Source organism: Silurus aristotelis, assembly GCF_946808225.1.
Source record: "Silurus aristotelis genome assembly, chromosome: 4".
Lineage (NCBI taxonomy): Eukaryota > Metazoa > Chordata > Actinopteri > Siluriformes > Siluridae > Silurus > Silurus aristotelis.
In genome coordinates, this window is record NC_139577.1 from 31,048,348 (window position 1) to 31,065,847 (window position 17,500).

At 37.6% G+C, this 17,500-nt stretch overlaps 1 protein-coding gene across 1 annotated transcript in view; it reads left to right on the forward strand.

Moving 5' to 3' along the window:
* arhgap10 (Rho GTPase activating protein 10) overlaps nucleotides 1-10,173 on the forward strand; it is a 104,976-nt gene extending 94,803 nt beyond the window's left edge. Inside the window, exons 21-23 of the mRNA XM_083538681.1 lie at nucleotides 2,634-2,765; nucleotides 7,034-7,125; nucleotides 9,166-10,173. Of these exons, the coding sequence (XP_083394807.1) occupies nucleotides 2,634-2,765; nucleotides 7,034-7,125; nucleotides 9,166-9,266 (325 nt within the window). The 3' untranslated portion in view covers nucleotides 9,267-10,173. The remainder of the gene's footprint in view (nucleotides 1-2,633; nucleotides 2,766-7,033; nucleotides 7,126-9,165) is intronic.
* Nucleotides 10,174-17,500: the final 7,327 nt, after the last annotated feature.

Here is a 17,500-nt window from a genome sequence, read left to right on the forward strand (position 1 = left end):
CTTTGTCAGTGTTTTTCCCTTTCATTTCTCTTTCTTCCTCCCTCTTTCTTTACCTGGCCTCCTTTCTCTTTCTCTCTCTTCCTGTCTCTGTCTCCTCCTTCTGTCCTTCTCTGTTTATTTGTCTTTTTCCTCCTACTCTGTCTTTCTTTCCCTCTTTTTGTCTACTCGTTTTATTTTTTAGTTCATCTTTTTCTGTCTCTCTATCTCTTCCTCTCTTTCTCTTTCTCTCTCTCTCGCTCTCTCTCTCCCCCCGCCCTTTCTTTATCAGTCTCACTCCTCTTTTCCCTCTTATTGTCTCAATGGTGTTCTAACTTTTCCCCTCTCTCTCTCTTTTTCCCTCTCTCTTGTCTTTTTTTCTCCTTTTCTCTCTCTTCCTCTCTGTGCTTTTCTGCCCTCCTTTCTTTCTTTCTTTCTTTCTTTCTTTCTTTCTTTCTTTCTTTCTTTCTTTCTTTCTTTCTTTCTTTCTTTCTTTCTTTCTCTTTTCCTTCTCTTCATCATTCTCTCACTCAAACGCTTGTGTCGAAACAAAGCCTGCTTCACTTTTCACTTTCTCCCACAATGCATCTGTCACACAGTGAATTAATGACGGACAGCATCATCTTTCACTCCTTCCACCATCAGCTACGAAAATATTTGCCTCTTTTATGCAAAGGAGATTTTGTGAACAGTCGAAGTATATACTGTAAATTAATAAATCATTAATCAATTTATTTTCATTTATTTTCACTGAATTTTATAAAGTATAGTGGAACCTCGATACTCGTGACCTCGAGAGTTTACGACTTTTCATTCGGATGAGTAACATTTCAAACAGAGTTTGTACTAATAAATTACATAGAATGATTTGGAAAACTATTTTATTATTGTATTCTTTACTTAAAGTAGTAAATAAAACATTTATGACAAGTAATTCACAATTTTTGTTGAGTTTCTAGTACATGCAAAATTCCCCTTAAAAAAAAAGGAACATCAAAAGGAGTCAAAACCTCACCATTTTTTGTTCCTCCTGAGGGGTCATAGAATGTAACCCCGCACGAGTATCGAGGTTGTACTCGAATACATTTGTTCAAGTTTTCTCGCTTCGGATTCTTCTAGAAAACAAATCTGCGGCATGTGAAGTGCAGCTACCGAATGTGCGTTTTTGTTTTAGTAGTTTGCATTGAGAGAAACTTTATCAAATCAAAATAATCAAAAGAGGAGAGGAAACAAAACTGCAGTCGGTGCCATGTGTCTGATTACGTGCTCCCTAATGAGGTTTTATTTTAGAACCGTACACATGTGGTCACATGTGGTGATGGTTTACACGTTTTACTGTAGTTGTGCTTTAGAAAATCTATCATGAGGAATCCAAAAAAATCACTGATAGATTACATTCACAATATCCCTCCAATTGAGATGTTTCGTCTGGAAGCTAATCGCATGCCTTTTAATAATATTTTTAAAGGGAAGCATGTTTATAGTGAAAAGCAGGGGCCCTAGAACTAAACCTTGTGGCACCCCATAATGTGTGTGTGTGTGTGTGTGTGTGTGTGTGTGTGTGTGTGTGTGTGTGTGTGTGTGTGTGTGTGTGTGTGTGTGTGTGAGAAAGAGAGAGAGAGAGAGAGAGAGAGAGAGAGAGAGAGAGAAATAATCTGACCTTATGCTGCAACTTACATAATTGTATAATTGGGTGTGTGTGTGTGTGTGTGTGTGTGTGTGTGTGTGTGTGTGTGTGTGTGTGTGTGTGTGTGTGTGTGTGTGTGTGTGTGTGTGTGTGTGTTGGATTTGGAGGGGTAGGTTATTGTGGCCCGGTTCACGGCTCCTGGTCTTATTTTCATCTTCAGCTGGATGAGGTTGATTTTATAATGTGTGTGTGTGTAAGGGGAAAAGTTAATTAGCAGATGTGATTCTCTTCTACAGTGCTGTAGTGAACTGCTAAAAGTTCAGCACAACACAGAGTGAGTGAGTGAGTGAGTGAGTGAGTGAGTGAGTGAGTGAGTGAGTGAGTGAGTGAGTGAGTAAATGAGTGTGTGTGTGTGAGTGTGAGTGTGAGTGTGTGTGTGTGAGTGTGAGTGTGAGTGTGTGTGTGTGTGAGAGAGAGAGAGAGAGAGAGAGAGAGAGAGAGAGAGAGAGAGAAGAGAGAGAGAGAGAGAGAGAAAATCTGACCTTATGCTGCAAGGTGTTCAATCAGGTTGAAGTCAAAGCTCTATGGCAGGCCACTCAAGATCTTTCACTCCAAGCAATGATTCTGTTCAATTCCCAAATAAAGCAATTGATAGCTGATTAATTACTGTTGCCATAGTAACAGTGCAACAAATACCTCACTTTATTTCAGCTTCATACACAGAACTGTCATTAAATCACACCTCTGTACTCACACGTCTCTGGGTTTGTTAACTGTGTGTGTTTGTTGTTTTGGGAGTGTGTGTGTGTGTGTGTGTGTGTGTGTGTCTGTGTGATACAGTGTGTTAACACTCAGGGTCATGTTTAAAGCCAGACCATGTGTATCAGACCGACACTGCTCTCTCAATGTTGTCACACACACACACACACACACACACACACACACACACACACACACATACACACACACACACATACACACACACAGCTTCTTTCCCTGAGTTTGTACGTTTCTCTCTGTTTTTCAACAGAGTGGAAACAGGAATGGCTTCGTGGATGAACTCGACTCGTACCTGTTTAACATCTCAGACTAAAGCTGCAAAAACAGGGGCAGCAGCAGCAGCAATAGCAAGCGGAGGACATTCAGACAAATCTACAGAAAGGTAATAATAATAATAATAATAATAAGGACAAGCGGAGGACATTCGGACAAATCTTCAGAAAGGTAATAATTATTATTATAATAATAATAATTATAATAATAATTATAATTATTATTTTTATTATTATTATAAGGACAAGCAGAGGACATTCGGACAAATCTACAGAAATTTTATAATAATAATAATAATAATAATAATAATAATAATAATAAAGTAATAATAATAGCAGAAAAAAATAATAATATATTGTAAGTAAAATATAAAAGGTACCAACTTTTTCATTTACTTTAACTTTTTATGAATATTCAGCAATTCTTTATTGTAAATTAACATTTTGTAAATAAAATGGTTATTTCTCTAATTTACCATTTCCACTTTTTTATTTATTATATATTTCAGATATATTTTTTTCTAAATATTATATAATTGTGTAATCACCTGTATTACAGTACATCGGGAAAATTTTCACAGCGCAGCACTTTTTCCACATTTTGTGTTAGTCTTCTTCCAAAATGGTTATTTTTTTTTTTTTTAAATGTACAAACAAAACCCCGTAATGACAACATGAAAGAAGTTTGTTTCAATCTTTGCAATAATAATAAAAAATCAAATGTACAGAAGTTTTCACAGTCGTTACAGTGACACTCAAAATTAAGCTCAGGTGCATCCTGTTTCCACTGATCATCCTTGAGATGTTTCTACGATTTGATTGGAGTCCACCTGTGGTAAATTCATTTGATTGAACATGATTTGAAAGACACACCTGATCTATATGAGGTCCCACAGATAACAGTGCATGTCAGAGCACAAACCAAGCCATGAAATCCAAGGAATTGTCTGTAGACCTCAGACAGGATTGTATCGAGGTAAAGATCTAGAGAATGATTTCTGCAGCATTGAAGGTTCCAATGAGCACAGTGCCCTCCATTATATATAAATGGAAGAAGTTTGGAGCTACCAGGACTCTTCCTAGAGTGGAGCTGCTTGGACAAACTGAGCAATCGGGGGAAAATAGCCTTAGTCAGGGAGGTGCCCAAGAACCTGATGGTCACTCTGAAAGAACTCCAGCATTTCTCTGTGGAGAGAGGAGAACCTTCCAGAAGAACAACCATCTTTGCAGCACTTCACCAAACAGGCATGTATGGTAGAGTGGCCAGACGAAAGCCACTCCTCAGTAAAAGGCACCTGAAGGACTCTCAGACGATGAAAAACAAAGATTGAACTCTTTGGCCTGAATGCCAGGCGTCATGTCTGGAGGAAATTAGGCACCGCTCATCACCTGGCCAATACCATCCCTACAGTGAAGCATGGTGGTGGCAGTGTCATGCTGCAGGGATGTTTTTCAGCAGCAAGACCTGGGAGACTAGTCAGAATTGAGGGAAAGATGAATGTAGCAATGTACAGAGACGTCCTTGATGAAAACCTGCTCCGGAGCACTCTGAAAATCAGACCGGGGCGACAGTTTATCTTTCAACAGAACAACGACTCTAAGCACACAGCAAAGATAACAAAGGAATGTCTACAGGACGACTCTGTGAATGTCTCTGAGTGGCCCAGCCAGCGCCCAGACTTGAACCCGATTGAACATCTCTGGAGAGATTTGAAAATGGCTGTGTTGATGGAGTTTGGGAGGTTCTGCAAAGAAAAATGGGAGAAACTGCCCAGAAAATCAGTGTCAAGCTTGTAGCATCAAACTCCAGAAGATTTAAGGCTGTAATTGGAGCTTCAACAAAGTATTGAGCAAAGGCTGTGAATACTGATGTACATGAGATTTATTTTTTTTTCGGTTTTTATTTGTAATAAATTTGCAAAGATTTCAAACGAACTTCTTTAATGTTGTTATTATGGGGTTTTGTGGAATTTTGCGGAAAATAATGAATTTATTCTATTTTGAAATAAGGCTGTAACATAAAATGTGGAAAACAGTGAAGAGCTGTGGATACACTTTATATATTTTTTATATATATTTTTCAATTTCCAAAAAACGTATTTGTATATATTTATTTTATTTATCCCCATATTTTTATTCACATCCCCCCAACTTTCTATAAGTTCTATTATTTACTTGCATAAATGTATTTACTTACCTAACTAATAACAATAATAATAATAATAATAATAATAATAATAATACATTTTTAGTTAATATAAAATCAGTAAAATTAATTATTATACTATTTAAACAGTAAAACTGACAGATTCAGTATCGTGTTTTTCCTATACGATACCTCACGCTTGTTTAATTGTTCATACAACACACACACACACACACACACACACACACACACACACACACACACACACACACAGTCATTAATGTGATCCTCCAGAATTGAAGTTACTGCGTTACACTTTCCACTCGAATGGTGCTGATCAGCAGCTGGACAAATTTCATCCAGTTCATAATCCTTTAATGTGATCCCTCATGCAAAGTCCCAAAAAAAGAGGGGGAAAAAAAAAAGAGTTCTCTTGTCTTAGAGCTGGAAAAATATCCCTTGTTCATGAAAAATGTGTGCGCGCTCACGGTCTTTTTGACTGCATCCCTGTCTAAAGCCCACCGCTGTTGCTCCATGAGTGAAATATTTATCCGGTTGCCAGGTGTATTACGCTCCGCTTTTTATTTCTCATCAGGAGAAACAGAAACGATGTGTGCTAGAGAAATTAATCAAAATTAAGGACCGGGCGAAGTTCAGACCTCCATCGTGGTCTTTGGTTTGAAAACACACGGAAGAAAAAATCCTCAAGCATGAATTAAAGTAAAGCAGAACTTCTCCATTATGATGTGAGAGTAGTGATGAGTGATTATAAAACATTGTGATTGCAATAAATTATTTAACAATACACTTTTTTTTTAATAATTTTTTTTAATTCCTGACAGGATCACAGTTACACGCTGATCAATTCTGCATGTTCCCTTTTTCCATGTGTTCATTATTTAATTATGGAAAATTAAACGCTATATATATTCGGAATATTATAGGAATATGTAGCGAAATATTGAGTTGAAAAAAAACAGAGAAAAAGTTAGTTTTAAAATTATATAAATGAAACACTGAACAAAAATGATAGAAAATACTTTATCTTATATTTTATAAATAATATAGAAATATAGAAATCAAATAAATAATACAAATAAATACAATATAGTATACAGTATATTATTATAGCATTATAATTATATTATTTTATGTATGTCTGCAGTCATTTTAATATTTTAACGCCGTTAATGACACGGTTTGGCTCCTGTGTGTAATACACTATATGCCCATAATTATTGGGACACGTCAATCTGCACTCTATACCTTCTAATGTAAGTGATCGATTTAAATGAATTTTGAAAGATCACCTGACCAGACGGTTCCTATGAACATCCCATTCTCCAATTCATCTCCATTTGCTGTTATGATAATCTCCATTCTTCCACCTGACACCTTGGTCCTTCTCCAAACTATAACCACAAATTCATTGGGTGCAGATCATATTTACAATAATAAATACACTACATGGACAAGTATTGAAACACCTGACTTTTCCAGTCATATGTGGTTCTTTTCCAAACAGTTACCACAAATCTTTAGGCACACAATTGTATTGGAGGTCTTTGAATGCTGTAGCAGTAAATTGTCCATTAACTTGAATACGGAGACCCAAAACCAACATTTTTACATGGATTAGAGCGGAAGATCTCCTGCTATAAGAGCTCCAACCCTATTGAACACCTTTGGGATGAATGTGAACACTGCATAAATACCTGACTTTACTCCTGTAGCTGAATGAGTCAAATCTCCACAAAATCTAGAACATCTTCCCCAAAGAGTGGAGGTTATTATAAGAGTAAATGGAGACTAAATGTGGGCTTGGATGTTTAAAATGCATATACAAATACTATGATCAGGTGTCCACAAACTTTTGTCCATATAGTGTGTATATATATATATGAAACCTTCAAAAAAATAAAAATAACCATTACATTTACGCAGTTTTGAAAACATTATTTTTTTTTTAATCTCAATCAGAAATGTTAATTATTTTAACTCTACACCAGAAAACAACTGGAAATGTGACATCCGAAGTGCAAACTACAGAAACTAGTTTAATTCATAGCCACTTGATCCACTCTGTCCACACCCTCTTTTCTTTCCGAATCCTTGTTTGAAAGGTTGCCAGATTAAAAAGCTGTATCCTAATCCCTATTCCTTTTCTTTCTCTCTCTCTCTCTGTACTGACAAGCCCGAGTAAGGTGCTAACTGATTGCCTCCATTTTTCAGTGTCACTCTCATGAAAGCGAAGGCCGTGTACCCCTGCGAAGCCGAGCATGATTCCGAACTCTCCTTCCAGGTCGGAGCAATCTTCCACGCTGGTAAGTGGGAGTGTTATCAGCCGTCCCGGTCATTCACCCGGAACTGCCGGGATATTGGATTCGGCAGGACCCAAAAAATCTGATCTTATATCACCACGGAAACTGAAATGGGTGGGGGTGTTGACATATAGAGAGAGAGAGAGAGAGAGAGAGAGAGAGAATCCTGCCGAATCAGTCCACAGAGGACAAGGCAAAGTTATAAGCATGCAGAGAGGAAATGAGGTCTCTGGTTCGGACCAGCAGAGCTATTGTTTTTACAGGCTTTATCACAGAGGCTCGAGCTTCTCTCGACTTTCTAAGATTTTAAAAGCACTACTTCAACTACTACTACTGGCACAACACACCCCGAGTGTAAACCTGCACATATTTAATACCCATCCTTTATTTTCCTTTATTACTAAAGCAAGTGCTGATAAGTAGGCTATGGAGCTTCACACCAAAGCTATTTTAAATATGTTTCCTGTGATCAAATGGATCAGGCATGTGGATGTAAATGTTTTTCCCATTATTTTGTAAAAACTTAAAATCAGTGTAAACCTTTTCTTTCTTTTTTTTTTTTTTTGTTTTCTGTTTATATATATATATATATATATATATATATATATATATATATATATATATATATATATATATATATATATATATATATATATATATATATTTATATGTAATATATTAGGGATGGTAAGATCCACAGAATCGCATTGGTGCATCGCCATAAAAGTTAACGGTGTGATGTGATCGATTTCAAAAAATTGCGCATCAGTTGCCATTTGTGAAACCGTTTTATTTATGTACAATGATTAGTAAATGTTCTATTCTATTATTTAGAAAGTGACCAGTAATTTGTGACCAATAATTAATATGTAGATCGATTTCTCGTCCCTAAACCGTTTCTCGAGTGCGTTCTCTCAGCGCCGCTGCTGCTACGTGAATACGACGTATCTCAACACCGAGGCCGAGGCGTGTACCGAGAGTCGCATAGAATGCAGATTAACATGGCAGAGGTAGAGCTGTAACTTCCTGCACACAGAACAGGAAAAGATCATCTGGCTTTATTGAAATGTTTTGGGTTTTTTATTTGTTTCTGTTGTTTTTGCACTATAAAGGCGTGTTTGTGAAAGGGCCATGCGTTAGACGTCTGATGGCACTGAAGTAAATTTATTATCTGCTGTTTGTCTAAACCAAAGTAGCTATGATTTTGAGCAATGGCCGTTATATATTTTGTAGTAGCAGTTTCACACCATTGTAATTTAGCACATAGGATTACTCTTCTTCTCTTTCTTCTTTTTCATCCTGTTTCAAATTCTAGTCCTTGTGGCATGACATTTCTATCGCCATTCTCTTTATGCTAATTCAGAGTATAGCATACAGTCTCTGCCCTAGTGCATTATTTTATTAATTTATCTGTCTATTATTAATTATTTCCGAAAAATGATTGTTGTTGATGTGTTTCTGTCATTTCCACTGAAACAGAAAGATAGTGTGGGACATACAGTACCAGACAGAAGTGTTTACCCGAACTCATAGCAACTTTGATTTTTAAAGGGACTTAAAATTGTATTAAAAAATGTAAACAAAATGTACAAAAGTATTGGAACACCTGACCATAAGATTCATATGTGCTTTTTAAGCATCTGGTTCCACATTCAGTCAACATTTACTTTTAACCTCCACTCCTCAGGGAAGATGTTCCACAAGGTTTTCTGTGTGTGTGTCTCAGGGTTTCATTCATCCCAAAGGTGTTCAATAGGGTTTATAGCTCTATAGCAGGAGATCTTTGACTCCAACCCGTGTAAAACATGTTTCTGGAGCTGGATTTGTTAGTTCAAGTGAAGGGAAAATTTGAAAACCTTGTGGTACCAGTTTATGAAGAACAAAAGGCTGAAAAAAAAAACGTGTCCCAATACTTTTGTTCATTTGTAAATATTCTTTTTGGTACCTGGACAGTTGCTTTTGACACATTTTACACACTGATCATGCACATCATTCATTTTCTGTGAAGTTCAGAATGTGTGATTCGCTCTGTGCTTCTCGCAGTGACTCCATCTCGAGAACCCGGCTGGTTGGAAGGCGAGCTGGAGGGCAAGAGAGGCCTCATCCCTCAGAACTACGTGGAAATACTGCAACAAATGGACTAAGTTATAAAAAGCAAAAAACTACAAGCGAACAGGAATGTAATATACATGGTATCCATGGTGTGACTTTGACCTTCTCCTCCTTCCTGAATTACACATTTCGATTTTCTGAGGTTCATGAGCTCAAAACTGTACATATTAAATATACAGTGTTTCATGGGTGGGTTTTTTTGCATGTTGTTTGTGGATTTTAAGTATCTTGGATCTAATGCATGGGTGTATAATAATATTTTATATTATTTAATTAAAGCAGTTCCTTTAATGAGTGTGTGTGTGTGTGTGTGTGTGTTTGAACTTGAATACAAGTAAAACGTATAACAATAATCTAATTGTTTAAAGCGACGTCGTGTCCAGAGCACTCCCTCACTGCAATTTCGAGTTCACGTGTTTGTTCGGATGAATATATATATATATGTTTATTTTTTTTGTCCTTTTTAAGTTTAAATGCTGCGCCTCAATCTCATGCCGTTTTATCGTGGCTTTGACGCTGTCCAAGGTTCTGGACGGAATCTTGTTTTTACAGAAAAAGATTTTGTATGCCAAAAAATGACATTTGTGTGTGTGTGTGTGTGTCTTTAAAATGAAATTCAGTACTAAAGAAAACCAAATCATTTCTACACGGCTATAGAATGCAGTATTTGCCAAGTCTCATCCATGCACTTGTTGTCTTTATAATTATCATTGTTATGAAGCGATAGAGCGGAGACTCCCTCTGTCCCTCACGCTGCAGCTTTATTTCATTTATTTCCTAACAGAGTTTTTTCCTATTGTTTAATATTTGTGACTGAGCACCATGGCAGTAATTTAATGCAGTGATTTATGCCTTGGGGCAACACCCTGATTTTTGTCCAGTTGGAAAAAGATTAATATTACGATTAATATTACGCAAATAAAAGCTTTTTATTCCACAGTTGTGTATTTTATTTTATTTTTGTCTGTACACTGGGGCGAAGCGTTTCCATTAAAAACAGCCAAACTAGGCTTTTTTAAATTTTAAATTGATTTGTTCATTGTCGTTTTTTTTTTTTTTACATATAAAATTGCTAAAAAATATTTTTAGCAACATTTTTTATTTTAACATGCAGAAGTTAATTTTATAGGTTAAAAGTAAAATTTTTCAAAAAATAGAATGACCAATTAATACAATACATTTAACTTTTTTTTTATTTAAACTGAGATTTTTTGTTTGTTAACTTTTTGGCATTTCACTTTTTTATGTCATTTCAATTTCATCTTAATTGAAGCCAAAATATCCTTGGCCTGAACGTTAAACCTAAAAGTCTTTTGAGTTTTTAACTTATTTCTAACGGGTTTGTAATTTTATACCATACAATACGGCAACCAGTAATGCAATGATGAAATATTTTCACTTAACAGATGTTCAGATACACATAAAGACTAATACATCATGAGCAACGTAATCCTAAATTAAGCTTTATTAGGCAAATAACACAGTCGTATAATTCATCTTTAGAGGTCTAAAGCCTTGGTGTACAATACAAGATACAATATTCAGACTGAAGTTTGTGGACAACTGACCATAAGATTGGTGTTCTTTTGAAACATCACATTCCACATTTACTGTAATGCCTATTTGCTGTAATAACCTCCGCTTTTCTGGAAAGATGTTCCACTAGATTTTGGCAGGTGCTTGTGGAAAATTTGTGTTCATTTAGCCACAAGGGTTTTAGTAAAATTTGATACTGGAGTAGGTGAGGTGAGGAGGTCTGAGAAGCAGTCAATGGTCACGTTCAACACAAAGAAGTTCAGTAGGGTTGAGGTCAGAGCTCTGTAGCAGGAGATCTTCCACTTAACCCATGTCAAGCCTAACGCAGGTCCTGGTACAATAATCAGTAAGCAGCATGCATATACATGTTTGTATTTTTGAGAAAGTTTTTACTTGTTAAAAAAATGAGCCCTAAAATACACATTGACACAAGTTTTTTAATCTTTTAACAAAATATACCACTTTTTCTCCCCCACTTCCAATTCTATATGTACAATTAAAGAAATCAAATGTTTAATTCATGTTCTTATTGAATTTAATCAAAAGTATTGAATATGTTTTGTTAGTAAAACTTGTGCAGTGTTGTTGTTTTTTTTTTGTATGGCTACAAAGTCTCATGATTTTCCCCTTCTTTTTTATTTTCCTCTTCTCATATTTGCAAACTGCTCCCGTCATAGCTTGTACGTCTCTTCCAGTGTTTGCAGCTTCGTGTGCAGGTGTACGTGACCTGTGTGAACGTGCTGTGTTCCTGTGAATTCTGTCTTTTCAGCTGCTTCCTCACGTTAGTGGTGTTACTATCACCTTTACACAATCCTGCCACTCCACATATTACAGGAACCTGCTATCCTCCGCGCTATAACTCTTCTGTGTTGTAGGTCATTTTCACCTCACTATGCACATTTCAATTAAACTTAAGTAAACATCCGCAATGTGCCAAAAAACTTTCTTGGGAATCAGGTGATTGTTACAGTGTAAGGAGAAATTATAGAGCGAAGAGGAGAAAACTTTGTGGTAACAGTTTGGAGAAGAACCGGATATGGCTGGAAAAACTACCTAAGCTGGCATAAGGAAGAAACCTTGAGAGGAAACAGACTCAAGAGGAAACCATCCTTACGTGGGTGGCATTGAATGTCTGTTTATTACAGCTAAATTATGTTGACACTGGTCACTTGTACCTCGGGGGAATGTTTAACTCAAGAGAGAGAGAGAGAGGAGGGGTGACAGGGTGAAAAAAAATTGGTCATTAAGTATCCTTATTGTTGTATAAATATTAAAGACACTGTGCAGTTGACACTCAGCTGTGCAGAGGGCCTAAGACAGATCCTTGCGGGACACCAAACTTTATCTCAGAGAGTGTGGAGAACTCACCATTCAGCGTTTCTCTTACCTACATTTAAAACCAAAATTCTATTATTTGTTCCATGAAATTGTATCAATTTATTCCCAACAGTTTATTCTCTTAATTTCATAGCGTTTCTCTCGGCTGCACTGCTTCCAGTACGTGTATGTGGATGTTAGATTTTTTGTCCAATCAGATTTCAGCCTCTATGTGCTGCCATGTCAATCTAATCTGCCCAGGGCCAGTCAGTACTGCTGGCGTTTTTACCATAGTCTCCTTAAGAATTTCTTTAACCAATCAGATTTTAAACTCGCCTCACAGGGCAGCTAGCTGGCCCAGAATAGCATCAGCATTTTTCTGTCCTTTGATTGGTTGGTCAGAGGGAAACTGTTACAGGCAAGTATGACTGGCAAAACACGTTAATACGTTAATAAATCTCTGCACACATTAATACATCTGAGTTAGACTTTTTTTTATGCCTACAAAAGAAGAGAATTTTGTTTGGTGTCAGACAAACTTAAAAATCTAAAGAAAAGCTAGACATCGTAAAGAGGTCGGCTAACCCCGAAGCTAGCTAGCCTGTCTCAGCCTGGGAAAGGGTTCGTTCACCACTTCCAGACCAGTGAATACGAGCGGTACCACTGGATTACAGCCTCTGAGGAGCAGTGCACATTATGAGTCTGCATCTCTGGTGAGTAGGTTGTATTTTATTTTACATTTAAATGTTTTTGTCATGTTATTAGACAAATATTGATTCTGAACTGCTCCAGATGTTGTAGGTGCACATTTGCACCTACAGTGTTTTAAATTAATGTTATGTGTTTTGTTATTTTAATTGTTTTATTATTGTATATATTATTTACCCAAGCAGGAATTTTATTTAAAATTGCTTTTGAAATCTAAACTGTTGATGTTCACAAATGTTAATAAAATAATAATAATAATAATAATAATAATAATAATAATAATAATAATAATAATAATATAATAAACTGCAGTAAATGTATATGTAAATGCTAAATATATTTACCTATATAACATATAATGCACAAGAAGGGTGGCAAAAAAACCTGTGTGTGTGTGTGTGTGTGTGTGTGTGTGTGTGTGTGTGTGTGTGTGTGTGTGTGTGTGTGTGTGTGTGAAAATTGCACCTTAGATACCACACAATTACAAAGCATGTAAAAATACTATGCTTTGATTTTCAATACTATTTATTACTTGGGTCAATAATAATAATAATAATAATAATAATAATAATAATAATAATAACAATATTCGATATATATTAATATTATTATTATTATTAATATTATTATTATTATTATTATTCTCTGGTCAAATGTGTAATGCAACTCAGTTTCCTCTGCTCAGGGCCTCAAAAATAATGTTATTCCAAGTCAATTTTTATTTTTCCTCATGGAGCAATTCTGCATGTAGCTCAGCAGTGTCACCTCCAGCTGTTTTCAGCTTCCATATGCAGACAGAAGCTAGGGTCATGTCGTTACATTACATTTTACAATATATGAGCCTCTTTCCTTCACTCCCACACACATACATTCATACATATGTACTGTGTTTCCCCAGACAGCCACCCCTATAGCACTAATGGTTTTTTCCTTCCATTTATTTTTTTTGTCCGAGTGGTGTAGAGTATTGTGTCCCACAGGACTGTAGCTGCGTCACTGTTTTAAAATAATGCGATACCAGTTGTTTCATTTATACCACAATTCGCATTCCCCAAGAGAACATTCAGAAATTTTATTCAAATACATCTGTTAGGTTTTTGTCCTTATAATAATTCTTTCTATAAAACTCATTTGTTATGCATCTCATTATAAGCCACAAACATTATTTTATAACAAATACATGAGCAATTATATGTGTGAGTGTGCATGTTTTTGTGTGTGTGTGTGTGTGTGTGTGTGTGTGTGTGTGTGTGTGTGTGTGTGTGTGTGTGTGCGTGCGTGCGTGCGTGTGTGTGTATATATATATCAAGGTTGTCATTCAAATAAAATATTTAAATCGCGATTTGTCGCATGACTGTCATGAGTTAACTTGTGATTAATCTCAACTTAATTGTGCACACACACACACACACACACACACACACACACACATATAACACACCAGTGGCGGGGCGTGCATTTTGTACCTGGGCCTTCAGTAAGGATTTACCCGACTTAATCCACCTCTTAACACCACCACTATCATGTCGCAATTATAGAAACAATTGATACTTATCAATAACGCAATATAACAGTGCGTGGCATTACAGAGAGAGAGAGATATTTCACATATGGAGGGTAAAAAACATTTAATTAAAGCAAGAAACCCAGTTAAGACTCCAAACCTCTACACTACAACCGCAACTGTGCACCTACAACATCTGGAGCAGTTCAGAATCAATATTTGTCTAATAACATGACAAAAACATAAAAATGTAAATAAAATACAACCTACTCACCAGAGATGCAGACTCATAATGTGCACTGCTCCTCAGAGGCTGTATTCCAGTGGTACCGCTCGTATTCACTGGTCTGGAAGTGGTGAACGAACCCTTTCCCAGGCTGAGACAAGCTAGCTAGCTTCAGGGTTGGCAGACCTCCTTACGATGTCTAGCTTTTCTTCAAAATTTATTTTTAAGTATGTCCGACACCAAATGAATTTCTCTTCCTCCGTAGGCATAAAAAAGTCTAACTCAGATGTATTAATGTGTGCAGAGCTACACACTTGTTTTGCCAGTCGAACTTGTCTGTAACAGTTTCCCTCTGACCAACCAATCAGAGGACAGAAAAATGCTGATGCTATTCTGGGCCAGCTAGCTGCCCTGTGAGGTGAGTTTGAAATCGGATTGGTTAAAGAAACGGAGCTAATTCTTGAGGAGACTATGGTAAAAACGCCAGCAGTACTGACTATGAAGTGCCCTGGGCAAATTAGATTTACATGGCAGCACATAGATGCTGAAATCTGATTGGACAAAAAATCTAACATCCACATACACGTACTGGAAGCAGTGCAGCCGAGAGAAACGCTATGAAATTAAGAGAATAAACTGTTGGGAATAAATTAATACAATTTCATGGAACAAATAATAGAATCTAGGTTTTAAATGTAGGTCAGTGTTCTGATGGTGTTTAGGCCAGCAGAGAAGGTTTTGCTGCCCCTGACCACCCGCAACTGTAATACACACAAGTACACACCCAAACCACCCAGACCCCTTAAGACCCCTGGTGTAAACCATTAAATGGAATGAAATGGTGGTGACATAATTTTTACCGTCACTTACAACGAAAGGCAACAGTGAAGGATGCCTAGTGGTAATTAAGTCGCTAGATATGTAATATTTCATATATTGTTTATGCTTTTTATTTGCCACGTTTAGGTTCATTTCGATTCAGCATTGTACAAATTGGTTTTGTATTTTTGTCCTTACATGCTTTTTGCATTCTGATAGAAAGCTCTGGCTTTGAAAAAAGTTTCCTTCTCTTACACATGATAAAACAGACTCACCTTACAAAGGAGCACAGCAGTCATTTTAAAAGTAAGGGTGGGGCATAAACACATCTAACTGTAGAAATAAGAATACTTAATAATCCTTATTTCTTTCTCCCTGTCGCCCTTCTTCACTTCTAGCTCTCTGTGAACAACTACATTCTCCTGAGTTAGCAGTAACCAGTGTTCCTGTCCCTTTCTTTTTTTGTATACATACAACAACTTTTGCTAAGGTGTTGGTGGGGGACAGTGTATCTAGACAGCATCGGGTGGTGGTTTGTAGGATGGTTTTGGAGGTAAAGAAGAAGAGGAGGAGAGTGAAGACTGAAAGAAGAATAAGATGGAAACTGAAGGAGGAAGACTATAATGTGAGATTCAGGGAAGAGGTCAGACAGGAGCTTGGTGGTGGTGAAGAGGTGCTGGATGAATGAGCAACTACTGCACGAGTGATGAGGGAGACAGTTAGAAAGGTACTTGGAAGACAAAAGCTGACGTGGAAATAGAAAGGAAGACAAAGAGACGTGGTGGAATGAGGAAGTGCAGGAAAGCATAAGGAGAAAGAGGTTGGCAAAACAGAATTGGGATCGACAGAGAGATGAGAAAAGTAGGCAGGAGTACAAGGAGATGCAGCAGCAGGTAAAGAGGGATGTGGCGAAAGCCAAGGAAAAGGCATATGAGGAACTGTATAAGAGGTTGGACACTAAGGAAGGAGAAAAGGATTTATACCGATTGGCCAAGCAGAGGGACCGAGCTGGGAAGGATGTACTGCAAGTTAGAGCAATAAAGGATGGAGAGGGAAATGTGTTGACTAGTGAGGAGAGTGTGTTGAGAAGATGGAGGGAGTATTTTGAGCAGCTGATGAATGAGGAAAATCAGAGAGAGAGAAGGTTGGAGGATGTGGAGTTGGTGAAGCAGGATGTAGATAGGATTAGTAAGGAGGAAGTGAGAGCAGCGATTAAGAGGATGAAGAATGGAAAGTCGGTTGGACCAGATGACATACCGGTAGAAGCGTGGAGATGTTTAGGAGAGATGGCAGTGGAGTTTTTAACCAGATTGTTTAACAGGATTCTGGAAGGGGAGAGGATGCCTGAGGAATGGAGAAGGAGTGTGCTGGTACCGATCTTTAAGCATAAGGGAGATGTGCAGACCTGCAGTAACTACAGGGGAATTAAGTTGATCAGTCACACCATGAAGTTATGGGAAAGAGTAGTGGAAGCCAGGCTGAGAGAAGAGGTGACCATCTGTGAGCAACAGTATGGTTTCATGCCGAGGAAGAGCACCACAGATGCCTTATTTGCTTTGAGGATGTTGATGGAGAAGTATAGAGAAGGACAGAAGGAGCTGCATTGTGTATTTGTGGATTTAGAGAAAGCGTACGACAGGGTGCCGAGAGAGGAGTTGTGGTATTGTATGAGGAAGTCAGGTGTGTCAGAGAAGTATGTGAGGGTGGTGCAGGACATGTATGAGGACAGTGTGACGGCAGTAAAGTGTGCAGTAGGTACGACAGACTGGTTCAAGGTGAAGGTTGGACTGCATCAAGGATCGGCCCTGAGCCCTTTCCTGTTTGCAGTGGTGATGGACAGGTTGACGGACGAGGTCAGACAGGAGTCTCCCTGGACTATGATGTTTGCAGATGATATTGTGATTTGTGGTGAGAGTAGAGAGCAGGTTGAGAAGAGCCTGGAGAGGTGGAGATATGCGCTGGAGAGAAGGGGAATGAAAGTCAGGAGTAAGACAGAGTACATGTGTGTGAATGAGAGGGAGGGCAGTGGAGTGATGCGGTTGCAGGGAGAAGAGGTGGAGAAGGTGGAGGAGTTCAGGTACCTGGGGTCAACAGTGCAAAGTAATGGAGAGTGTGTTAGAGAAGTAAAGAAAAGAGTGCAGGCAGGGTGGAGTGGG